Raw genomic sequence first — 24,400 nt, 5'->3', positions numbered from 1 at the left:
ACATGCCCCAGTGTCCCTCTGGGCTGGGTAAGCAGTTGAGTTGCAGGTAGAGGGGCCTGCAGCAGCTGGGCTGCCAGCGTTCCCCAAGCACTGTGGTGTGCAGTATGCCACTGGCAGAAGGACCTGAACCAGAGGCATTGCCCTAGATAAACCTTTATTATCTGGCTGGTGTTGGTACACGTGTCAGCGCAGGTGTAGAGATGTGACAAAAGGGCGAGCAGCGCTGAGCACATGGGTGGCCTGAGCTGGAGAGGAGAGTGGGGGTGGTTGTCCCAGCTTGCACCGTTCACCTTGCACTCCCCTGGGACCCCTTGCTGCTACTCCCTCCCCAGCACACAGGTGCCCCTAATGTGGAAGTGCCTCAGGTGCACGTGGAGGTGGGAAGCAGGGAGTTGGCACTGTTGTGGAGCTGTCCCCAGGGAGGTGACACCAAGCAGGGCCTGCAGTGGGCAGAGAGGCTTCCTTGCAGGGGGCCAAGGGAACCGCTGGCAGATGCTGCCTGCAGGATATACCACGACCCTGGTTGAACTGCACAGCCCTGCTCAGCCACAGACCCATGAGGTGGCCCGAGTCTGAGCCCGTGCCACCCCAGGGACAAAGGGATGGTGCCTGCAGAGCAAATAATTCCTGGAGAACAAATAACTTAAAAGGCTGGAGTATGGGGGGCAAGCCAATGTGGGAGCATCCCCAGCAGTGCCCACCTGGCTCTGCCCACAGGGTCAGCCCACAGCTAGCCGAGGCAGAAGCAGCTCTGCCAAGGCAGAGGTGTGGGGGTGCCCTGGTGGAAGAGTTCTCCTGTCCCCAGTGCCAGACCCATGGCCCCCCAGACCCTCCCAGGCAAGCAGCTCCCTTGCCCACAGGCAGCTCTGGGGTGAGGGCAGCAGTGGGGTGGAAAGGGCAGGCTCTAGCACTCCTTCTGCCGCATGCGCAACTCGTGGCGACGCAGGTGGTTATAGAGGGACTGCACGTAGGTGAAGACGCACTTGGCGTCAGGCTTCTTCCCCATGATCATCATGTCTTCAACCTCCACCAGCGGCACGCAGTCCACCAGCGTCCTGCAGAGATGAAGCCTTCAGCATGGCCTCAAGCAGGCTGCCACGTGTGGGGCTGGGATGGGCACCCCACACTGCTCAGGGCCTGCTGGTGTGGGCACTGCTGCCCTCAGACCTGCTGAGCTTCTTTCGCACCCCCCCACCCCACCCTGGTACCACAGTCCTGCTCCTGACACTGGGAAAAGCATGTGCTATCTGCCCTGGGAGATGCCTGCCCCAGGGCAGGGGTGGCCCAATTGTCTGTTCCCCAGATGCTCTCCATCCCACTTCTTGGTGCTGGCAATCATCCCCTGCTAAAGCTGTGCCACCCTCCTCCTCTTGCTCCTCCAGCTGATGCTGATGTCCTCTAGAGAGAGCCCAGCCTGGCTGCAGGTGTCTGCTGTGCCCTTGCCTCAAACACTACCAAGTGATTCAGGGAAAGCAGGGGGGGTGGTCTTGGTTATGTGCTGCCCCTTACTCCTGCCTCACATCCTGGCCCTGCTAGGATGTTTTGCCTTCCCGTAAGCCCTGCCAACCTGGCTCCCTCCCCTGCCCTGGACTGGAACCCAGGGGCTACCTGCACCAAGCCCAGCACACCCTGCTGCTGGAGTGGGCGCTGCCCTGCCTCAGCTCACTCAGCCCTCACCTATTTCCTTCTCCCCCTGCCCCACCACAGTGCAGGGGTCCATGCAGGACCTGGCTCCAGGAGCTACCAGTCTTGTGGCACCCTGGAAGATCAGTTGGTTGTGTCCCCATCCCCATAGAAACTTTGGGGCTCTGCCCCTGCCCTTTTGGTGGGGTGGCCTACTCTGTCTTGCCACCCATCCAGTTCCCTGGGCTATGCCTCTGCCCAGGTTGGGGCTCCTTGGGCGCTTGGAGGGACTGACCACACAATTATGAGTCCTGATGACAACCAGGAAGGGCTGGATCCAGGATCCCACTCCAACCATGGAGGGGATCTGGCAACCTCTTGTCTGCTCCTTTCTACAGGGAGAGAAGGGGTGGGGGGCACAGAAGCAACCCTACCACTTCTGCCAACCCTCCTGGCCCTGCCCAGGCCCCACACCCCTATCAGGCACTGTTTCCCCTTCAGGCTGCTGCTGGAGCAAGGGCTGTATTGGCACTGGGGGCGGTGCTGACACAAACTGGCAGCACCTGCTGCTGCCATGGCCAGTTCAGCTGCTTTTGCCTGGGCCACTCAAGTTTCTGCCCCCAAGGCTCTGGGAGCACAAGGATGTCCCAAGGCAGGGATCTGGCCCCAAGGAGGATCTGAACCCTAAGCTTGCCACCCACCACAACACCCTCAACCCCCAAGCCCTGAACCTCCCCTCTCCCCTCCCGCAGTAGCCCCACTGCACATGTTGGCCCCCTAGAAGAGTCCCACCCCAAGGAGTGACCCCAGCCAGTGCCAGCCCCTGGGGAGCACCAGGGCCCAGGAGAGCCCCCCACCCTGAGTCCCATGGCCCCAGCCATTGCATTAGGTCTCTGCTGCCTGCTCAGTGGGCTGCAAGCCCACAGCCTGGCTGGCACCAGCCCCACCTCATGATTTGGCCACTGTGAGAGTGGGAGGGAAAATGCTCGGGGCCTTTGGAAAGCCCTTGCCACTGCCAGCCTGGCTCAGGGTAGTGGTGGAGCAATGGCAGTGCACAGAGAGTGACTCTGCCCTTATAAAGCCATTGTTTGGGCCCTGGTGTGCCAGCACTGTGCAGAGTCAGGGGAGCCAGAGCTCTAGCGCCAGCCAGGATGCCCTGAGACAGGCACAAACACTGCAGGACCTGAGCCTTGAGTCACACTTTCCAGACTCCTGCTTCTGCCCATATATGAGCAGGCAGCCTCTTGGAGCTGGGCATGCACCCTGAGGCAGGGGAATGAGGCACCAAGTGGAAGCAGTGATGCTGCAGCATCCTGAGGGGCCACCCACACTCAGCACCATTCAGAACACCTTGGGCGGCATCCCCAGCAGCTGACCCCTGGGTCAGGCTCAGCCATGGGGGCATGGCTCTGTTCTAACTACTGCCCTCCCCACAGCTGGAGAGCAAACAGCACTCCAGGGTGAAACAGTCCCCCCTGCCCAAACCCCCACAGGTGCTATTCCAGAAGGCTGAAGCCCAGCCAGCTGTCCCTGCCAACCTCCTGCTGGGCCCTGTCTGGCACTGCCAGGACTTGCCCCTCACCCATCAGCATCCCCCAGCCTCATCCACAGCCGAGGCAGTCAGTTCCCTGCCGAGCCCTGGTGGTGGTGGGCACATGGGCAGGTACTTGGAGGGGAAGGTTCTCACCATCAGTCCTGGGGGGGGGGCTGACAATGGGCTACGACTTTTTGGTTTTTACCAGCCCCTTCTGGACCAGGCAGCGATAGAATTCCTGAATGTATGTGTACACACACTTCCAATCTGGCTCGCGCATCCGGACCATGTCCTCCACGTCCAGCAACTGTGGACAGTCCGCGTGCTTCCTGGGTGCGGGGAGAGAGAGGGGCAAGCCAGTGACCGCAGCCCAGTCAGGGAGGGGAGGAAGAGAAAACAAGAGACACAGATCAGTGCAGTTCCCATCCCACTGGCAGCTGCTCCGCTCTGGCATGCTCTGGGGATGCACGATGCAGGGGCAGGAGGGCTCCAGGCACCCCATGCCAAGGCCATTCAGTGATATTGGGGGGGGCACAAGCAAGGGGGAAAGGGGCAGGTGAGTGGCGTGGAGAGGCGTGAAGTCCAGAGGGAAAGACAGACGGAAGAGAAGGAGGAGTAGGAGGATGAGTGAGGTGTTCTGGTGCGCCAGGTGCTCGGGGTGCGGGTTCCAGAGTGGAGCGGCGCTCTATACAGCTCCTGTATAGAACCGCTGGGAGGATGGCGGGGGGCAAGCCCAGCCCTCCTGCCCAGCTCCACTTGGAACCGCGCGGCACAGCCCTGGTGCAGGAAGCTCAGGAAAGGACGCTCACAAGAGCTGGAGGAGGAGGAAGGACAAGAGGCCACCTGGCTTCCAGGCCGGAGAGATCGATGGCTCTCTCAAGTCCGCACACCAGTTTCCCAATTAAGGCAAAAAATCCATTAACAGGAGCGCCAAGAGCCAGGCCCACAGCCCCCTTCTCGCTCCACCACAGCACCACGGCACCCTGGGAGCTTGTGGGAATCCCCATCTCACCCTGGCACCCTGGACATCAGCAGGATGGGACCCCCCAGCCCTGCCTCCTGGCAGGGTGCTGGAGAAGAGTGGGTGGGTGGGAGAGAGACAGAAGGAAGGAGAGAGGGGCTGGCTGCCAGCCCTCCAGCTAGGTGCACTCCCATCTCTCAGCACCCAGGAAAACCAGAAGCAAAAAGGGACAGGAAGAAAACTGGAGAAGGTGCAATGGTGTTTGAGGTCCTGTAACTGTGAAAGGAGGAACCTGGCATAGGCCAACCCTGCTCCCCCCACAGGCTGCAGTCCCACACCTGGTCCCCCAGGATGGAAAGTACTGCTGGAAGCCAGGTGGGCTCATGGGGCTGCTGCTCTGCCTTTGGGTGCTCTGCTCCACATTCAGGAAACCAGACCCCTATACCCACCCTTGCCACACTAGACTGGGCTGCACTGGCCTCCTGTGACTCTGCCCATACCAGCTTCTGTTTGCCCCCACAGCACCTAACCTTGTTGCATTGCATGGGGGGAGTGACACCTACAGGCACCCACCTCCAGCACCATCAACTCCATGTGTCCCCCCTCGCCCCAGCAGCGAGCAGCAGAGCCACCCCAAGCTGCTCCAAGCCATCCCAAGTCTATATGATGGCAAGAGAGGTACGTACTCTGCAGAAGAGAAGGCCACCTCGAAGTTTTGGCGGCGGTTCTGGGGCGTCAGCTTACTGTAGTCAAATGCATCAGGGAAGAAATTGTGGACCAAGGCACAGAAGGCCATGCCATCACTCCAGCTGGATGAAAAGTTCTGGATGTCCACGTGCTGAGAGAGCAACAAAGTTACCAAGGGACAGAGTGACTGGCCGTGGGACAGGAAGAGGAGGTGGCACCCACCTCATAGCCCCGGGTCTTGGCTCTGCACCAGTCCAGCAACATCTGCTTGATACTGTTGGCGTTAGGCACGCCACAGCTGGAGGAGCGCTGCACAGCGGTCTGTGATGCTGCAGGGTTTGAACTGTGGCAGGAGACATGGGATGTTATCCATAGCTGTAGGTGCTGTTATTTGTGCAGCAGTTACTGCCCTGGCCAGCCTGCCCCAGGCCCAGCCTCACCTCCCACCCTCCTTCTGCAGCTTCTCCATCATGGCCTTGCGTGCCTGAGAGGCTGATGTCTTGGGCAGGCTCTGAGCCTTCATCAGTTCCTTCTTCTTCTCTGCCTGACGCCGCTCCAGCGCTGCCAGGCTGCTCTGCCGAGAAGCACTCTCATCTTCACGGTCAAAAATGCTGGGAGAGAGACAGGCAATGCTAAAGGGGCTCTGGGCAACCCAGAGAAGAGCAAACAGTGGTCTCAGCCCATGGCCAGCCCTGGAACTCTGGAGACCTCCATGTCTTTGGGATAGAAGAGAGGCGGCTTAAGGTCCTCAGCTGGCAGACCTATCTCTGTGCCCAAGGAAGGACCCATGAGAACCTCTGAACACAGTGGATGTACCTCGAGGACCAGGAGGCTTTGGAGTCCCATTTGCGTGAGGACACTGCAAGCTGGGCAGAGGATTTGTGCAAGCAGATAAGTGACAGGGACCATGTGGGGCTGTCCCCACAGGCACCTCTGCTCACCTGCCTGTCTTTTTGGATGAGGAGCTGTAGGATGATTTAGTTTGAACGAAAGTGCTGTTGCCATCTGCAGAGAGAAAGAAAGGAAAGAGGCCCTGGGCAGGAGCTGAGGGCAGCTATGCCAGGAAGGCAGAACTCTGCCTGCACCAGGGCACTGACGGCTCAGCAGCAGCGATGCCCCAGGGTTACACCCTGAGGATGCTATGCGGAAAGGGCAGGAAAAACTCTTACTGTCTGATCTCTTCACATAACTTGACTCCATGGTTGTAGTACGGGAGGTCTTGCTGCCATCACCTGCAGGGACAAAGCAACGGGAACTGCTGGGCTGGGAAGAGCGGCACCCACAGACACTTGGTGCTGCCAAGCATTCACACCCACTCATTGCAATAGGGAGAAGTCCCAGGTGGTAGAGCCATGGGCATAGCAGGCAGAGGGAGGACAGAGGGCATGTGCCCCCCAGGCAGAGAACAAAGAGGCAAGTGCAAAGCAACAGGGAGCTGGGGCATCCCTCAGCCCCTGCAGCCATTCAGCCTGAGCCATCCAGGGACTGGGAGAGCAGGGATATAGGAGACAAGACACAGGCCAAAGGTGCAGATGAGGCCCTGCCATCCTGACAGGGTTGGGGATTCAGAGTAAAGTCACCAGAGCAAAACCCTAATTATCCCCAGGCAGACTCTGGGCAAGCCAGAGACAGCTCTGAAACACTGTCCTGCTCTCAGGACAGTCTAGCCAGACTCGGGACAGGCAGCGAACGGCAAAGGAGCTGTGGTGGCGGAGCACTGGGAAGGATTCCGCAAGGCCCCCAAGGGCTGGCACACCCCCCTTCTGGCCCAGCTCATACTGGACTGGATAAGACGCTCAGTCTTGGTGACGGTGCTGCATGCCGAGCCATCGGCTGACTGAGTGCTCTGCGTGGTGGTGGTCTCTGTGGCATGGCTAGCCCTTCCTGTCACAGATTGGCTCCTAGCCTCCTGCAGCCGCTGGTCCCGCTCCTTCTCCCGCTGGTCTGCAAACATGAGTGGGAGATGGCATCAGCAGGGAAGTGGGGTGGTGCGCATGGTTCCTGCCACACCAGGAGTCCTGCAGCTGCTGCTGGCCACAACTGGTTTGTGGGAAGGATGATGTCCTTGGCATCACAAAGCCAAGAGGGCAGCAGAGGAACCAGCACACACTGGTTCCTACTGCTTCCCCGCAGCTGGACAGCCACACTTGAGCACCCTATATTTGCCACCACCACCATTCTGATTCCAGCAGGGATCACCATCCCCGAGTACCTCGCTTGCGCTGGCGCAGCTCCCGCATGGCATTTCGAATCAACCGTCGTTCCTCAAAGTCTGTTGTCTGATCCAGCTGCAGGAGGGGGAAGTCATCATTAGTGTTCTGCCATCAGCTTGAGGTCCCTTTACCTTCTTGCAGGAGCCCAAACCAGAGGAAGAAGTACCATCTTATCCAGAATATCCTCATCCTCAATCTTGCTCAGCTCCTCGACATTCAGCTTGCTCCTTCTCTCCACCTCCCTCACTTGCACCTTCTCCATGCCGTTGGGCAGCTCTGGTTCTCGCCTTGCTGCCTGCTGCTGCTCCACCACCTCTGGCTCCATCTGCAAGAACATCACAATGCAGCTGAGCCCCCTGCCGGCCTGGCCACACCCCCACCTCTTCTCAGGGTCCAGGCCCTCATCACCCTGACACCTGCCCAGTGCTACAGGCAGTGAGAACCCTAGAGAGGATGTGCCTAAGTGCTCTCAGCTTGTGGATGCTGCAAGCATCTGCAGCGCCCAAGGCAGGCAGGGGAACATGGCAATCTGCAGCACCCCATGCCCCAGGAAGACCCAGCAGTCCCTCTCTTCCTTCCAGTCTGGCTGCCATAATATCTCCAAATCCTCTCTGCTCCCTGGTAGGAGGTGGCTGGGTCCCCCAGCGAGCAGGAGTTGCCCACAGTTCTGGGCCGGGCAGTGGCTGTTACCCAGCCGTGGGCAAGGTGTCGGCAAGGCCAGTGCACACCATTAGCAGCACAGGGATTTTCACGGAATTAAGGGACTTAGTGTAGAGAAGAGCTTGTGCAGCAGGTCAAGAGCCTTCCTCTGCACCCCTGCCAGGATCTAGGCCAGTTTGGCCCCTGCCCGAGCACAGCCAAGTCCCTTTCAGCACAACCCCCCAGCAATGCATAGCAGGCAGTGGGCCAGGCCCAGAATAGGGCACAGGGCACCAGAGATGACAGACTGCGGCCAGAGCAGTCATGCACACACCTGGTCCCATCCTGCATCCTGTGACCTGGTAAACCGATCCGCGGCAAAGCCATCAGCCGGAGTTAACACTGGCCACATGCACCCATGCCACCACCTGTGCCTGGTGCTGTGGTGGAGGCAAGACTGCTGCCTGGGGCCTCCCACCTGGCACACTGGGAATGCGAAACAGGTGGGTGCACAGCCCCACCACAGTGAGCCCAAGCAGTGGCAGATCCCCACGGTGCCGTGTCCCCGTGCACCACTGCCACAGTCACGCCTTGTGCCAGGGCTACAAATACCCCCAGGAGCCCTGGGAGCTGGTGACCCCCTCCCTTCCCCCTGTCATGGGGCAGGGCTGCCCACACTCACGCTGCTGTTGCTTCGGGAGAGATGCACGGTTGATTGCTGGCGTGTACTGGAGAAAGTGGGTGGATGGGCCACAGGGACACTGGGTTCCTCAGTGCCCTCAAAGTGAGCGCAAGGGTCCTGTGCTTCCAGAAAGAGGGTGCTGATGTCCTCCCTGGGGGGCACCTGCAGCCCTGGTGCCAGCAGATCGAGGTGGCGGCCCAGGCGCCCCAGCTCTGCCCGTAACTCCAGGTGCTCCTGTTCCAATGTCTGCAGTGCCTGTGCCAGCACCTGCACTCGCTGTAGAGCCCACTCCAGCTGCCCCTCTGCTGCCCCCCGGAACGCCACCAGCTCCTGCCGCAGCTCTGCCAGCTCTGCCACCCCAGCCTGCGCCAGTCCCTCCAAGCTGAGCCCTGGCATGATAGCAGTGCAGGCGCTGCGGCGAGCCCCGCTCAGCTGTTCTGCTGCCCTTTATAGGGGCCCAGGCACCCCCCCGGCTGGAGGCTGGCCCACTCCCTGCCTGTGGGCTATTCTGGTCCCAGCAGCCGGGGGTCCCGTGCAGGGGTGCTGAGCCAGGCGCCACACTTGGCAGCACATCCGGCTGTGGGACCAGGTGGCTCAGCAAGGAGAGCCCTGCAAGAGGCCCCCCCACCCCTGGAGGCTTCCAGGGCCAGATACCAGCCTAGGGGCTGGTGGGGACCAGCCCTGACCACGGCAGTGCTGGGTGAATGAAAAAGCCAACCACTGCTATGTTCATCTGCCCAAGAGCCTTCCCACTCTGGGCCAGCATCACCCACAGCACAACATCTCCGGCCCCAGGCTGGCATTGGTGCAAGGGCCTTGGTCACAGCACGGATTTTAGGTCTTCATACCCCTGTGCTCCCCAATGCCTGGCCCAGGGGGAGTGGGTCCCTGCACAGGTACAGGCAGCACCCCACCAACAAGAAGACATGCCACCGTGGCTGCTGCCCCCAGGTCCCTACAGCCTGCTGGTCCTCCAACCAATCCCTACATGGCAGGGCTGCCAGCACCACTGCCTCATCCTCCTCCTCCTCACTGCCCACCAGGAGCATACCTGGAAGCTGCATCTCCTGCCATGGCAGCCAGTGGGTCTCAGGTCCCGCACCTCACCAGACAGACCCATTAAGACCCTAATGAGAGCTGACAAATGCCCGGGCCAAGCATGCCCAAGTGCATTAGCACAGGGAAGTCACCCCAGTGCAGCCAGCTGCCCACAGGCAGGACCTGCTGGCAGGTGTGGGCAGCACCTGTGGGCACTGCCTGCCTCATGCTGGCAAGGGCTGGGCTGAGGATGGGGTGAAGCCAGTGGTACCACAGCCACTGGCAGTGACACAGGCCACCCACAGGGCTGTTCCTGCAGAGGCAGCCAGGCGTGCGCAGGGCCATGAGTGAAACAGAGCCACGTTTGACAATCTGGCTCCTGCCAAGGCGGCACACAGACGCCTTGCATTACCCTAGATGGGCAGGAGCAGATTAAAGCACTTGAAGGGCTGTCTCCTGTGTGCACCCAGCCCCAGGATGGCCACAGCCTCACAGCCTGCCCTCCCTGCAAAGACACTGCAAAAGGGTTGTTTTTTCAGGTTTTTTTTCCTTCAGTTGCACCCAAGAATCCCTTCCCGGCAGGCTGGGGCTTTGGGCACTCTCCACTCAGGATGGCATAGCAGAAACATGAAAGACCCCAACCCACAGCTCCAGAGTGCTTTAGAGACCTTTGAGGAGTAGCCCCCCTCCAAGGCAGGCTCCCCAGACACATGGCCCAGGCCCATCCCCACGAGGAAAAACAGAGGGGTGGTTGGCAATGGGTTTTTCCTTGAGCTGTTGCCACCCTTAAAGGTGTTGAAAACAAAGCGAGACCCACAAAAGATTCCTTGTCCCCCTCTGCACACCTCCCCAGGTGTGAGTACATGGTGGCACAGTCCAGAGTGCAGGGGGCTCATTTAGGGCTGTGCAACCACACACAAAGTCCAGGGTCTCTTGATGAAAAAAACCCTATCAAAACAAAAGCACCAACCAAAACCAGACAGAGCCTCTGCGGCACACTGCCTACACTAACTCCTTGGTCCCTGGTCCCCATGCCCTGGAGCTGCCACGTAATGGCCAGGTGTAGCACAGCTCCACAGACCCCCTGGGCACTCACCTTGGTGACATTGCTGCTGACACTGCTGATGTTGCAGATGCTGCTGACGCTGCTGGGGATGGTGGTGATACGGATGGGGGCATTCCGCAGATCCAGAGTCACCTCTGCAAGGGGAGCAAGAGGCATGTGGGGTCTGAACCAGCCCACAGGCTCAGCCGCACAGCTGGGGAGTGGCTCTGGCTGGGCTATCTGCCTGCCTCGCACATCTTGCCCTAGCAGTGAGCACTGAGCTCTGGCATAGGGAAAGGGCTTTGGGGGTGAGCAAGAGATGGGGCACTTGAGACCCCTCACTGCCCTGGTTTATCATCCTCCCCAAAGAAGGGCACTTTCTGCAGTGTCTCAGCTGGAGCCAAGACCCCCTGATGAGAGGGATGGCCACAGGAGCATCCTGAGCCAGCCACATCTGCAGGCAAGCAGGGTTGGGGCAGGGCTGGAACAGACACAGTGCAGCCGTGGGATGGGGCAGAGCAGGATGGCGTGGGCTCCCCTGAACCAGCAGGTCAGCGGGGAGAGGATGGGGCAGGGCTGCAAGGGCAGGGCAGGGATTGGAGAATGACCCCAAACACGGTAAGACGGTAGGGCTGGGGACAGGCTGCAGGGCCAGATGGTCTCCCCAAACTGAGATGCTCCAAGCACGATGAGAGTGCATGCCAAAGGATGAGGGCTACCAGGCATGCTTTGTTCTTCTGGCAGCACTCAAATGCCCCTGCTGCCACCCTGCCACCGATCAGAACCCACCTGGCCTGGCTCAGCCTGCCCGCCTCCACCTGCCCATTTGTGCCCACCAAATGTCAGTGCCCGACGGCCCACTGGCATCCACCTACTCCACTGCCCAGCTGTGCACACTGTCGTATTAGGAGGACAGTCCTGTAGTGCTTACAGCCCAGTAGATATCCATTCCCCTCCGGTGCCCACCTTCCCGAGAGATCCACATCTTTTTCAGTCCCACCTCCCTGCATGACACCCATGCCGATCACCCCTACAGTGTCAAGCCTTATGACAGATGCCATCTGCCCACTGGAGCTGTCCTGCACACCCCGTACCCCACCAGTGCCCACCTGCCCGCTGGCTGCCGGGGGTGGCGGTGATGCGGGGCGCCAGGGGCTGCACGCGCCCGTCCTTGATCTCGATGGTGAAGAAGGTCTTCATGGCGTCGAGGCGGGAGCCGGCGGGGCGCGGGGCCGGGCGCTGCTCTGCGCCGCCGCTGCCCCGCGCGTTTTGAGCGGGCGCCGGCGGGGCCGTGCGGGGCCCCCGCTGCCATTGGGCGGCCCCGGCCCCGGCCCGCCCCCCCGCGCCGCCCGCCCCCGCCGGCCCGAACCGCTGCGCGCGCTCCCGCACCGAGCCGGCGGCGGGAGAGGGCGGGGGTCCCGCGGGGCGCGGCGCTGCGGGGATGGGCGCGGGGTCACCGCACTGCGGCCGCCGGCGCGCGTCCCCGCCGGCCGGGCCTCGCACCGTGCACGCAGCGCCCCGCGGTGCCCCCTGCGATACACGCTGCCCCCCATCCTGGCGTGCCCCCTGCGATGCATGCTGGCCCCGCCCCGGGATGCCACACTGCGCATGCAGCCCCCCCGAGGTTGCCCACACGACGCACAATGCCCCCGGAGTGCCTGACCGTGCATGCAATCCTTCGCGTGCTCACGGGAGGTACTGCTGTCCCCCAGAGATCCCATCATAAGCCAGCATTTCCCAGGGTGGCTGCAGCCCCTCAAAGCCTCTGCTCCCTCCCCCCACTGCACATGGATAGGAGGGAGGGATTCTGGGCAGGAAGCAAAAGGGGCAGGTAGGCAGCCAGCAGCATCCTGTGGCATCCTGGCACTGCAGAGCTCCACACCTGCCCAGGCTTCAGCAGGGACATCCCACCACTGTGAAGCAGAGAATGGAGGCAGCCATCACTAGGATCTTACCCATGGGGCCAGCCAGGGAGGACGGCACCAGCTCCCACCGGTGAGTATTCGGGCGAGCCGGGGTCCCCATGACCTCCTGGGTGGGCACTGATGCTTGGAAAGAGACAGGCCAGGGAAGGAATGACACAAAGGAGGCAGAGGATGAGCACAGCACAGGTGCTACTGGCATCGCCCCACCGCAGCACAGCACCCCTGCAGTCTCCCTCCCCATCACTCCACACTCCCCAGAGCTTATGCCAAAACCCACCAGCACTTGTGGGCTGCCTTGCAACCCCGGGCATGGGCTCTGTCCTGCAATGCAAAACCACACTGCAGAGGGGAGGCTCTGTGCCCAGCAGTGCAGTGGGGGTCCCTGGGATCTGTGGTGAAAGGTTGGGATCACCCCTGTCCTCACCAGGCCCTGGCATATCGTTGCCTCTGGAGAGACTTTGAAGGGGCTAGGTGGGTCATCCTTCAAGGGTGCAGGCAGAGCTCTCTGCCTTGGACGGGAGTCATTGATGCCCATGGAGGGAGGGGGCTCAGCCTCTCCTCAGAATCCAGGTTTGAGCCCCCTATGAGGCAAGGGGGGGGGGGGGCAGACCTTGCACACTTGCCTCTATCCCAGGGCTGTGCCGTCTGCAACCTATCACCCTTAGCATCTTCCCAGGGCTTCTTCCTTCCCAGGAGCCAGCAGCCTCCAGGGGCTCCTCAGAAGGACAGCAACCTCTGCCTGTCAGGGCAGCACCCCTGACCCTGGAAGCAGAGAGCTGCTTTTTGGTTTTTTCCCCATTTCCTCTTGGCACAGCCATGGGGATGGTTTTCCCAGCAGTAGGAAGAGGGCAACTGCTGCCACTGGAATCCCTCAGGGCTGTGGGGAGGCCCTGCAGGGTGCTGGGCCCAAGGTGGGGGTGGTCAGAGCCAGCCGTGCACAGCTCCGAGCCTTATTGGGACAAAGAATGCAAAAGGCCAGGGTTTGCTACTGGCACTGATTCCCTTTCATGGCCCTGCAGTAACCCGGCCAGAGTGAGAGCCCCAGTAAACAGCCCGCCTGGCACCCAGTTCCCTGGCTGGGGTGGGCATTGCCACCCTTGGCTAGGCAGCAATTGGCCCCCAGCTAGGGGTGGCCTTTGGCCTGGCTGTGTCCTGCACTCACATTCCTGTCCGTGGGCTGGAGTCATGTCCCCAGGGCTGCCTGGGATGTACATGCTGCAGGACAGGGGAGCGGGGGGCCTTGGGGTGGCACTGCCCAGCTCTCATGTCACCCCCCTCAAGGCTACACTTACCCATTGATGGCCTCTCATGTCTCCCACCTGGTCCCAGCACCTGGCAGTGTACCCCAACATGAAGCTGTGGGAGCAGAGGGGCAGAGCACTCAGCTGGGGTTACATGCAGTCCACCTATCAAGTTGGCTTCACCCTACAGAGTGCCAGCCCTGGCCAAGGAGAGCAGTGGCAGCTGCCACTAGTTTTGTACCTGGCTGCCAGCACTGGGCTGGCCCGGGATGAATTGCTCCCCTCTGGGGCTTTGTGCCACACTGGGCTCTGGGGTGCTGGCAGGGCTGCCCAGGTTCCCTTCCTTCCAGGCTGCCTGGGGCTGATCCTGCTGCAGGTCCTCACCATCATCCTCAGGCTCTGGACTGGGTTCTGGGGCTGGCTGCAGCTCCAGGAGCACGAGGTTCCCCGAAACCACAGCTGCGAGTGAGAAGAGACTCTGCTCAGGTAGTCTGCAGCTGCCTGCAATGCATCCTGCAGCCCCTGCAGGCACCCAGCTGCCCTGCCCACCACTGTGAGATAGTATGCCCTCCATCGTCCTGCAGCTGGCCCCAGGCATGCAACCCAGACAGGATTTTGCCATGGACATTTGTGAGGACTCACCCTGAGCACCAGGTTTCTGGGGGTCTCCTGCTTGCTGGCTGCACAGCTCCTGCATCCTGGCTGGGACATGCTCCTTCTCCACCGCATCCTCTTGCTTGCAGGCCTGGGGGGAGTAGAACCAGCCCTGCTCCAGTCTCCCACTGGGCCACCATGGCCCATTCCAGCCAGGGATGCATAGATTGTGGACTCTTCCCATGCTATCCAGGTCGCTGCCTGCATGCTGCTGGGAATTGACAAGCCAGTCCCTGCACAGGGGTCACAAAAAGAGGCTCACAGGGGGACAAGTGTCCCCACACCCTGCTACATCCTGTGGGCAGGGAGAGAGACAGTGTCTAGTGAAGGGGGACCCCAAACCTGCCCCATGCCTCCAGCCCAGGCACTCCAGGGCTCTGTGATGCAGGGAACATCCCTGTCCCTCTCCATAGCACCTGCAGCTCTGCTTTGCAAATGAAGAAATATTCCAAACATAGGACTACACACAGGTGACAGATCTGTCTCTGACATAAGTCTGAGCAGGGTTGGGGTGTCCTGGTGTCAGCTGGAGAACAAGGTGCCAGTCCTGGCTGTGCCAGTGCCTCTAGCAGCACCATGACTCTAGGGCAGGGGGAGATGAAGAGGGGCCTGTACCCTGAGGGGGCACAGGAGAGCCAGGCCCCAAACCCAGGAATGAAAATGGCCAGATAGAAATCAGCCAGATCAAGTGGAACAGCCCTCTCAGCTGCTCAGTGATGTCCCAGCCCAGCCAGGGCTTGGGGGCAGCATGGCAGCACATCCAGATGAGGAGGCAGACAGTGCTGAAAGGTGGCACAAGGCTACATGCCTTTGGCAGTCTCCTGCTACAACCCTGGGACAGGCGGAGGAAGAAGCAGGGCTGGACAGAGGCAGATGGGAGAACCCACACCTTCTTACCTGGCTGCGGGTACACCCATTGCTTCTCCTCTTCCCACCCTTGCAGGGCAACCCCACAGGGTTGGATGCAGAGATCTCTTACCACCACAGAGTCTCTGCAGTGTCATCCCTGCTGCACTGAAAACCCCAGTTTGTGCTCATTCCTTGCAGCTCTGCCCACCAGTTTATCCCTCCCCCATCCAGAAAGCTACCAGCAGCTTCAGTTCAGAATGAGCCCTGGCCCCTCGAAGGCTAGGAGGAACAGCCATCATGAGAAGGGGACAGGGAATCGAGGTTTCTACCCATGCAGGAAAACTGCTGCAGGAGAGATGAACAGCAGTTGCTTCCGAAGAGCCCCATCCCCAAGAACTGGAGCAGAGATGGGGGCACCACATGCACCAGGGGCTCCCAGATCCCCACCGGGTAGCATCCTTGGGAGAAGACCTAGCCCCAGCTCACCACTGCTGGGGCCATGCTGGCACAGCCCAGCCATGTTTTCCCTGTCCCCAAAGACCCCAGCCCCACCTGTCTCAATCCCTTTGGTCAGGCAACCACAGGTTGCCCAGGGCTTTGTGCTCCAGAGAGGCTGGCACAGGAATCCCAGTAAAAGGTGAAATCTTGAACAGTCCCACCCCCTGCAGTGCTCTACACACTCACCACTGAGCCTTTGGGCTGCTGGGCAGGGGCCTGCTTCACAGCCTCCCCATACCCACTCTCCTCTGGCCTGGCCAGTGGTGGCTCTGCATCGTCCTGCTGGCTGCTCTCCCCACTCTTGTCTGCGCCTGGAGGCTTGGTGCTGTCCTCACCACAGCTTTTTTCACTCCCAGTAAAGGCTGGTGTTTCAGCATTGTCCCTCTGGAAAATTTTCATTTCCCCAGGCACAGTGGGGTGCTTGGTGACATCCCTTCGGCTGCTCTGCACATTCCCAGCCAGGGCTGCAGCTGGGTGGGAGCAAAGATGGTGTTCAGGAAGGAGCTGCCCACATCTCACACCTTCCAGGGCTTCCCCCCCAAGAACATGGGAATGGTGCCTCACCTTCAATCTCCTCAGCCCGCAGCTTACGGATGGCAGCTCGGATCAGCTTGCGTTCCTCATACTCACCCGCTGCCCGCAGCTGCAAGGGAAGGACCAAGAAAAGCCCCGGCACAGGGTGACCCATGGTCAGCCCCAGCACAAGTTCCATCCCAGCAAACAGTCTGCCCCAGCACATGGTTGCTCACCAGTTTTGTCAGTTCCTCCACGCTGGTGATGGCTTCGAGCTGCTCAGACAAGGCAGCCAGGGCTGCCTGCTGTTCCTCTTCCAGGCACCGGGACCTGATCAGGATGAGAGGAGTGGCCATCTGGGAGCTGTCACGGGTGCTTGCGAGCAAAGACCCCTTGTGGGCAGTTGGCAGATCCAGGCAACAGGCCCCACCATGCACCAAGCTGCTCTGTGCTGCGCTGCTCCCACCCTCATGTTCACTCAAATCTGTCCCAGCCATAGCGGGGCCAGGTACCGCAGCTCCCATCTCCCAGGGCAGAGGCACGGAATGACCCCAGCCCACAACAGGACTCACTGTGGCCAATTCTCCTTGTTGTCCTGTCGGTGGTTGCTGCGTTCTGGGCGGAAGCGCTTGGATGCCAACGTCTCCTCGTCTCGCTCCAACTCCTGCCGCTGCAGCTCCCGGATAGCCGAGCGGATGCGGCGCCGCTCAGCCAGGTCTAGTGTGGCCTCCAGCTGGGTGCACAGGGCAGAGCTCAGCACTGGCTCTGTCTGCTGAGTCCCCATCTCAGCCCTGGTGCCGCCCTCTCCCATACTGCCATGAGTTGCCCATGCTCTGGACAAAGGCACTGTCTGTGTGTGGCACCCACGTGCCCAGCGCATGCTGCCCGGCACTGCCAGGCCCTGCAGGAAGTGGGCACGGCCTCCCCGGGACAGGATGCTGGAACCAGCCATAGTGAAGAGGGGCTGTCACGGTGGCACCGAGGCCTCCGGGCATGTAAAGGTAAAAGAGACAAGCATGGGAAATGAACACCCACCAGTGGTCCTACTGCCTGCAAGGGCTGGTGCCCTGCAGCTCTGTCCCTCCCAGTAGCACCAGCTCTGGAATGAGTCCTCCTACCCATGCCAGTCCCTTCAGCAGCAAAGGGACAGGAGAGCCTATTCTCTTCTCATCCCCTGTTCCCCAGGAGGTGCTGGTTGAAAGGATCCCAGCATCCCACCAAGGAGTCATCTTGTCCACCTTGCAGCCCTCCCCATCCTCATTCACTGCTAGCACATAGCAGGTGGCTCTTGGAACCAAATCCATGAGTGGGATCTGTTCTAAATGCAAGTCCAACCCTTTATGTGTGGGAAGCACAGCCACAACTCACCCACAAATGCCCCTCATGAACATCTCACAGGCACTCCAGGTGCTCCTCAGCTCACCAAAGGCCAGCACCTGGCATGGGCATGCAGAGCTGCTCCCCCTCTTCCAGATCAGGTCAGCCCCATTACCAGCTCCAATTTTTCCAGAGTGCTATGAACACACCTCCTGATGTTCAAGGGGCAGAAGGCAGCCAGATATGCAGTGAGAGGCCAGTCAGGGCAGGCATGGCCCCACTACCCTTACACTGTCCTGCTGTAGGACATCAACACCACCCTGACATCAGGAACCCAGGAGGTGATTTCCCATGGAGCTCATTAAAATAAACCAAATGACCAACACCAGCTGCTGTCAGCATCAAGCTCCTCATGCTGGGAGAAGCCATGGCTATGCCACAGGACAAGTGCATCAGTCCCTTCCCTTCCTATCCCATGGGCCACTGACAGGCCACCCATGCAGGCTCTCCGGGTTCCGCTGCAGCAGGGATCACGGTTAGTCCCTTGACTGGACCTGAACTGAGCCACACTGGGGGCCCCACACCACTACCTGTATGCAGACTTCTCTGCAGAGAAGCTATCTCTCCAGAGAAGCTATCGCCCTTTGCCCTCTCTGCTTGGAGTTTGGTGATATGGCAGGGTATTCCCCATCTTAGTGAAGCCAGCAAGCACAGAGCAGGCATGGAGATGTCATGCGCCATACCAGCAGCAGCCAAAACTGTTGTACTCCAACCCTTGCCAGCCACAAAGCCCAATAGGGAGCATTATCCTTCCCCAATTGGGAAGATACTGGTGGCCAGGACTACCAAGCCCTAGGGCAAACCAACTCTAAAAACACACATAACATCTGGGGGAGCTGCCTGGAGCCAGGGTGCTCTTTCCTTCCCACCCCAGCAGCCCCCACCACACTAGCAGGCAGCACCATCCCTTCCAGCAACCTGGCTAGACCTGGGGCCTGCAGCCCACTCTGGGCTTTTATCCAGAGCAGGCACCTCTGCCACCACAAGGCCAGGGAAGCAGCTGGGAAGAGCAGGAGCCACGGCACTGCCAGAGCAGTGGAGAGTGTTGGAGAGAAAACCAGCACCTCCATCCTCATGGGCCTCTCATTTCCCATCTGCCCTAGATGGCTGGTGGCATCCCAAGGATGCCACTACAGTGGTGACAACTACCACCAGGACAAAGGCATGGTCCAGCAGCAATGGTGGCCAGCCAGGAAGCCTGGCTCCCTGCAAACAGGGCAGCATAGATGGGCTGGGAAATGCTGGAATTTGGTTCAGCTCAAAATGAGGAGCTGAAGGCAGAGCTTTGTGGTAAGGACAAGCTCTCCCTGCAGCCATCCAAAGGCTTTGAGAACAGGAAAACAGTCCTCAGCTGCATATTGGATGGCCAAGGCCTTGGCTGTTCCCTAAATAAGCTGCTGGCAGTGAGTGGCTTGGCCCCAGCAGCTGGGTCGGGGCAGCTGGTTGGGGGAGAGAGGAGAAGGGGCATGTACACAGCAGCTGCAAAAGTCATGAGTGCCAGGAAAGGAAAGGAGGACACAATGTGGCACCAGCCCTGCAGACACTGGTGCAGGAAACATGCTGGCACCAGTGTGTGCTGAGTGACACCCACTTGCCAGCTCTGGGGTCTGCCCTACCCAGGAAGCTCCAGCTGGGACCTGACATGCGCTCAGGTCCTGGAAGGCTTCTCCCCACAGGAGAAATGGCAGGGCAGGAGAAAATGCCTTATTCCAAGCCCACGTCAGCAGGGAGCTAGAATGAGGCAAATGACCAGCTTTGGAAGCGCCGTAGCCAGTAGCAAGGGAAAGCATGACAGAAACCACAACAGTTGTGAAGGACCAAGGGGCCCAACCCTGCCAGCACAGGAAGACTCAGGGATCGGCACATGCCGGGGCCCCATGGGCCCTGCCCAGCTGGCAGCAAATTAATGGTTCCAAGCAAACACCCTCCTCGGCACACAGAGTGCCTTTGTGAAAGGGCACTGGCACAGCACCCATAGGCTGCTTCCCCACTGGTGCCCAACACAGCAGTGCTCAGAGCCCTGGTACAGTGGGCAGCTCCCCCAGGAGGGCTGCAATTAGCCTGGGATCCATCCGGCTCTTTGGAGTGCTGCAGTATACAGCAATTTGGAGGCTGGAGCCTGGCCACAGGGAAACTGCTTTGGGACATCCGATGAGCCTGGCACACTGAGCACCTCCTATGGCCCGAAGCTTCACTGTCACCTTTAGAAAGAGCCATGGGGAGCATGGCTGCCCCCTGGGCAGAGGAAAGCAGGAAGGACACTGGATGATAGGGATACGGCAGGGATGCAGTGCTTCTCAGAGCCATTGAAGATTTGCCAAAGGCTACTGGGTATAAGAAGAAGGGGATCTCATGGCAGCAACTTTCCTAGCTCAAGCCTGCCTTGCCTCTGTCTCCAAAGGTATTTATATCCTCCTTAGTCAACCAGACTAAGAGTTGGAGAGGCTGGGAGAGGGAAGCATTCCCCAGCCCAAAGCTGGCAGACCTCAGCCTGGAGGTCAGTACAGCTGTGAGCACTCAAACAATCTCTTGCTTCTGGACATCCACCTAAGGGCCACCCTGCAGTAGCACTCACCCCATCCCCCACTACTCCCTCCTCCAGCTTCTCCAAGACCTTGGTCACTTTTATGCTGCACCATTGGTTCATCACAACCGGCCTCCCTGGGACTGGGATACCAGTGGGCAGCTGGGGAGGGAATCATGCGGATGCCTATGGCAGGAGTTGCAGGGCAGGGGCTTCCTGGCTGCTCCCAGCCCAGCCAGCACAGGAGTGAGGGGGCTGCACGGACCTCCTCAAGTCGCCCAGCCTCCTTTCAGTTTCCCTGGGGACATTAGATGTTGCTGCCTAGGTGTCACTTGAGACAAATAAGGAGAAGCAAGGCAGAGTGGAGAGCTGGGGAGAGCAGAGAAGACGGGAGGAAGCTGTGGGAGAGGCAGTTTTCCCTTATATGGACTAATTCTTTTCCAGCTGAGGGGAGCCAAAAACCTAACCAGAAGAAAAATAATTCCTTCCCTGCCTCACGCCAGCTCAGATGAGGCTTTCCCCAGCTTGTGCCACACAGTACAGGGAAATGTGGGTCACAAGCACAGTGCTCTGGGAAGGCGAAGCCTCAGCATGTCAAAGAAAAAGCATTCATAGAAGCAGTGCTTGCTGCAGGATGAGATCCACCTCCCTGGTCTGGCCAGACACCAGGAACCCACTGTTCCTGAGGCTCCATCTCAGATCAGAGACCTTGGCTGGGACGTGGCAGAGCTGGAGCACTGGCAAGATGGGAAGACACCCTGACCATCCATCCCCATGCCTCTGGATAGATGGTCCATTGGCCCCGGCATCACCCCACGAAAAGCAAGTGGGGTCCTCAGATCGAACCACGGGCAGGTCTGCGTGTCGTCACTCCGAGCTGGCTGAGGGCTGCAGGACAGAAGGCTCAGCCGGGGGCAGCCCTCGTGCGGACCCACTGCACAGCCCTCACTTCCCGCCGGCTTCCCGACTCTTTCCTGTTCCAGCAGAGCTGCCTTCCTGGCTGACTCAGCGTCCTGCTGTGACTATTCCCCATCGCTGGCCCGGGCCACCCCGGCTCAACCCCCAGGGCAGCAAGCACAGCCTTAGCCCCGGGCCGGGGGTCCCCAGGGTTGCCCAAAGCCGGGCATTTGTAGGGGCTTCCCGGGACACCAGACCCGGCTGAGTATCCCGAGTCCCGTCTTCGGGACACGGAGGCCCTCGTCCTCCAGAGCCCACCGGCCGCGGCAGCGCACGACTGCAGCTCTCGCTCCTGGGGCAGCGCTCCGGCCGGTGCCCCAGGAGCCGCCGCGCAGGAGCGGATGGGATGCAAAGCCATTCAGGCAGAGCCCGGGAAGTGCGCCTGGCACAGCGCCCGCTCCCCGGCAGCGCGGGAGCCCGCAAGGAGACAGCGGGGAGCAGGGAACTGCGCCAGCATCGGGGAACGATTCCCCGGGATCCGCCGGCCGAGAAGATGGAGCCGGGACAGGCGGTTACGGCCAGGTTGCGAGCAAAGAGCCAAAAGCGGCCAGAGCAGCGGGGCCAGAGTCTTCGGAATCACCAGAGCTAGTGCTGGAGCTCCCCCCGGCCCAGAGCTCGACCCAGGCCAGTGCGGGTCCCTCCAGGTGCTGCCGCCTGGGACCAGCGATGGGTCTCCAGCGCAACATCCGCTCCCAGACATGGCTCCAGAGTCCCCCGGCCGAGCAACAGACCCGAGGCCCGCCCGATCTCATTCTGCCCGCGCCTGAGACAGCGGCCCCCGGCCCGGGGGGCGGTTCAAGGAACCTCCGGGCACGACCTACCCCCGGAACCGCCGCGGGCGCGCACCGTATCCCGAGACCCAGAGCAGTCTGGGGACCCACCAGCTTCCGCAGCGCTCCCTCGTCCATCCCGAGGAGATTCTCCTGAGACATCCTGCCCGTTGGGCCCGGGCTGCTGCGGCCGGGACCCGGTGGCGGCCGAGACAACAAAGCGCGGCCGGGGCGGCGCGGCCCTGCGCTGGGTTCCACTGCGCTCCCGCCCCGCCCCGCCCCGCTCCCACCCCGCCCCGCCCCGCTCCCACCCTTTCCCGACTCCGCTCCGCTCCCGTTCGTGCTCCCAATAGCGCCGCAGGGCCACCGCTTCCCACCGCCCCGCCTCGCCCCGCCGCCGCCAGCCCGGCCCGGCGCCGCCCCGCCGGACCTACGGGTCCTGTATCCCGGTGCCCAGCCCTGTTCTGGCACCGTGTAACAGCAGCCGTGCCGTACTGTGCTGCGCCGCACTCCCGTCCCGGACCCCACGCCGGTGCCGGTGTGGCAGAACTCGGGCCTGGCCACCTTGGGGTAGCGCCCCAGGGTGTATCGCTGCCCGCAGTGTCCCGAGCCCAGCCGGGCCGCGGGGACTCCCCACCCGCAGGAGCTACTGCGCCCCTCGGCTTGCGGGATGCGGGGCAGAGAGCCACCAGCACCTCCTGCCCAGAGGCCCTCCCCACCGGGCCCGGGTGATCACACCGTGGGATGCCCCTGCATGATCTGGGGAGCTGTTTGAGCTGCTACCTGACACCGCTGCAGGATTAATGCTCAGGGCACCCCCAAAAACTTGTGAAGGCTCCCTGAGGATATGTTGTGCCCCTCATATGGTCCTATTGCTTGCTCCAACTCAGAAGCTGCTTGTGGTGTCCTTGTCCCTACATCCTGTTCCAGGTCCTAGAAGGCAGTGCCAGGACAGCCAAGCCCTGGTGTCTCACTGTCGAGAGGTTCCCCTGGAGACCCCAAGGTCCTTATCTGCAGTTGAAGTGCAGCCCTGCTCTGTAGAGGACAAACTTGTTGGGGCTCAATCTTGTTTCTGGGCAAAGGCCAGAAGTATTCCCTGGAGAGGACTAAGTACCTGACATAATCCAGAGGTGTTGTGGGCTCTGCAAAGCAGGCAGTGGCCATCTGCCTCTAGCTCCTAGGTGAGGGGGAGAGGTGCTGCTCCCTGCCTTGTCCAGCAACCCAGAGACTCAGGGGCTTCTCCAGAGAAGGTCATAGAGATTAAGTTCACTGCTTTTCTGGGAGTTCCCAGCAAACTGGGAAGATGGATGGGGTGGAGCAGGACCACAGCATCATTTGACACAGGGAAGAACCCACCATGGTAGGCCAGAAAGCTGGGGTGTGGTAGAGGTACCCAGAAGGTCCAGCAGTTTCCCTACTGGGAGTGTTGGTTCAGATGTCTCACTTCAGGCCTGTTTGCCCGGGTGGGTCTCCAGCTGCGCTGGCATCCCAGAGCCCTCTGCTGCCCTACGTTCCTCAGCAGCTCTCCACTCTCCAGGCCTGAGCAGCACTGGGCTCCACTGGAGCATGACAGCCCCTGCCCAAGCAACTACACTAAAGCCAACCCCTCCAAGCACTGTGGCATCTAACATAGCATCACCCTCTGCCAGTCTTAGCAGCAACATCATCTTCACTTGCTGGATGATCCCTGCCATGTCTGCCACAGAGCTGCCACACAGGAGTCTGGGGTCTGCCGTGCCCTCAATCTCTGCTGTTACACAGCCCCTCAGGGACCAGGCACCAGCACACTCAGGGGTCTGCATCACTTGCAGCTAAGCTGTCGCGTGGGAGCAGGCACTGCCACATACCAAGCTCCTGACCTTCAGGAAGCACAGCTGGCAGCAGCTCATCTGCCCTTGAAGTATGGGGGGAACCCCACTGCCAACCTTAAGCTGTTGAAGTTACACCAGGTTTGTTCCACAGCCCCTCTGCCAGCAGCAGCACTGAGCAGGGCAATGAATACTGATGTGTGGCTGGGAGCATGGACAGGAACCTCCCTTCCCTGCTGTATGCTGGCATTGCCAGATGGATCTGTGCATGATCTTCCCATATGGAGCACCTGGAAGCAGAAGCATGCTGGGCTTTGTGGATGAAGTAGCCTTGCGTGCACAGCTCTCAGCATGTGCAGCAGCACTTATCCTGCCTGTGTTCCCATCGGACTGCACCACTCCTGGCTCCATCCCCCCAGGTAGTGATCCTGTCACATCCTCAATGACCCACTGCCACATCACCAGGATCACCACCCACCACACAGCATATGCAGGGCTCCCCGGGGGTGAGCCAGCCAAGCACAGACTCCAAGCAGACCTCCTTATTCCATGAAGTGGAGCGAGGAGATATTTACAAACCCCTTGGAGAGCCCAGGGCTCCAGCTCCAGGCCTGGCTCTGGGAGGGCTGTGGGGAGACTGCCCTGTGTGTTGGTGCAGGGCATGTGAGGGACTGATCTCACCAGTCTGCAGCAATCACAGCATGCTGTTGTGTATTCTGTGCTGACAAAGGTGGTCATATTACCCAGCAGATGGGATGAACCTGCATGAAGGGGCAGAGGCCTGGGTGGGTGCACGGGTTCTGGGGGCTCCCTCAGCCAGGGGACAAGTGCAGCAAAGGGAGGAGAGGCAAGAATCCTTTGG

The 24,400-nt window shown here is 60.6% G+C and overlaps 1 protein-coding gene across 1 annotated transcript; it reads right to left on the bottom strand.

Moving 5' to 3' along the window:
• Positions 1 to 57: 57 nt before the first annotated feature.
• On the bottom strand, positions 58 to 22,005 carry SMTN (smoothelin). The gene is made up of 21 exons (XM_058816678.1): positions 21,842 to 22,005; positions 16,675 to 16,835; positions 16,339 to 16,432; positions 16,154 to 16,232; positions 15,776 to 16,059; positions 14,231 to 14,333; positions 13,830 to 14,047; positions 13,640 to 13,703; positions 12,378 to 12,470; positions 11,532 to 11,855; positions 10,474 to 10,577; positions 8,340 to 8,456; positions 7,185 to 7,343; positions 7,018 to 7,093; positions 6,585 to 6,749; positions 5,975 to 6,037; positions 5,747 to 5,810; positions 5,246 to 5,416; positions 5,028 to 5,148; positions 4,805 to 4,956; positions 58 to 1,055 (listed from the first exon to the last, which is right to left on the bottom strand). The coding sequence occupies exons 1-21, from the start codon at positions 21,890 to 21,892 to the stop codon at positions 905 to 907; spliced, it is 2,814 nt and encodes a 937-aa protein (XP_058672661.1). The 5' UTR covers positions 21,893 to 22,005; the 3' UTR covers positions 58 to 904.
• Between the last annotated feature and the right edge of the window lie 2,395 nt (positions 22,006 to 24,400).

The sequence above is a fragment of the Ammospiza caudacuta genome, chromosome 18 (assembly GCF_027887145.1).
Source record: "Ammospiza caudacuta isolate bAmmCau1 chromosome 18, bAmmCau1.pri, whole genome shotgun sequence".
Lineage (NCBI taxonomy): Eukaryota > Metazoa > Chordata > Aves > Passeriformes > Passerellidae > Ammospiza > Ammospiza caudacuta.
This window is presented reverse-complemented; position numbering and strand designations above follow the sequence as displayed.

Excerpts from the sequence above, each read along its gene's own strand:
- SMTN (XM_058816678.1), bottom strand. The coding sequence starts at position 21,892 with ATGTCTCAGGAGAATCTCCTCGGGATGGACGAGGGAGCGCTGCGGAAG. Across the intron at positions 8,457-10,473 it reads TCAGCAGCAATGTCACCAAG|GACCCTTGCGCTCACTTTGA; the intron begins GTGAGTGCCCAG and ends CTGGAAGCACAG. Across the intron at positions 6,038-6,584 it reads TGAGCGTCTTATCCAGTCCA|GTGATGGCAGCAAGACCTCC; the intron begins GTATGAGCTGGG and ends TTGTCCCTGCAG.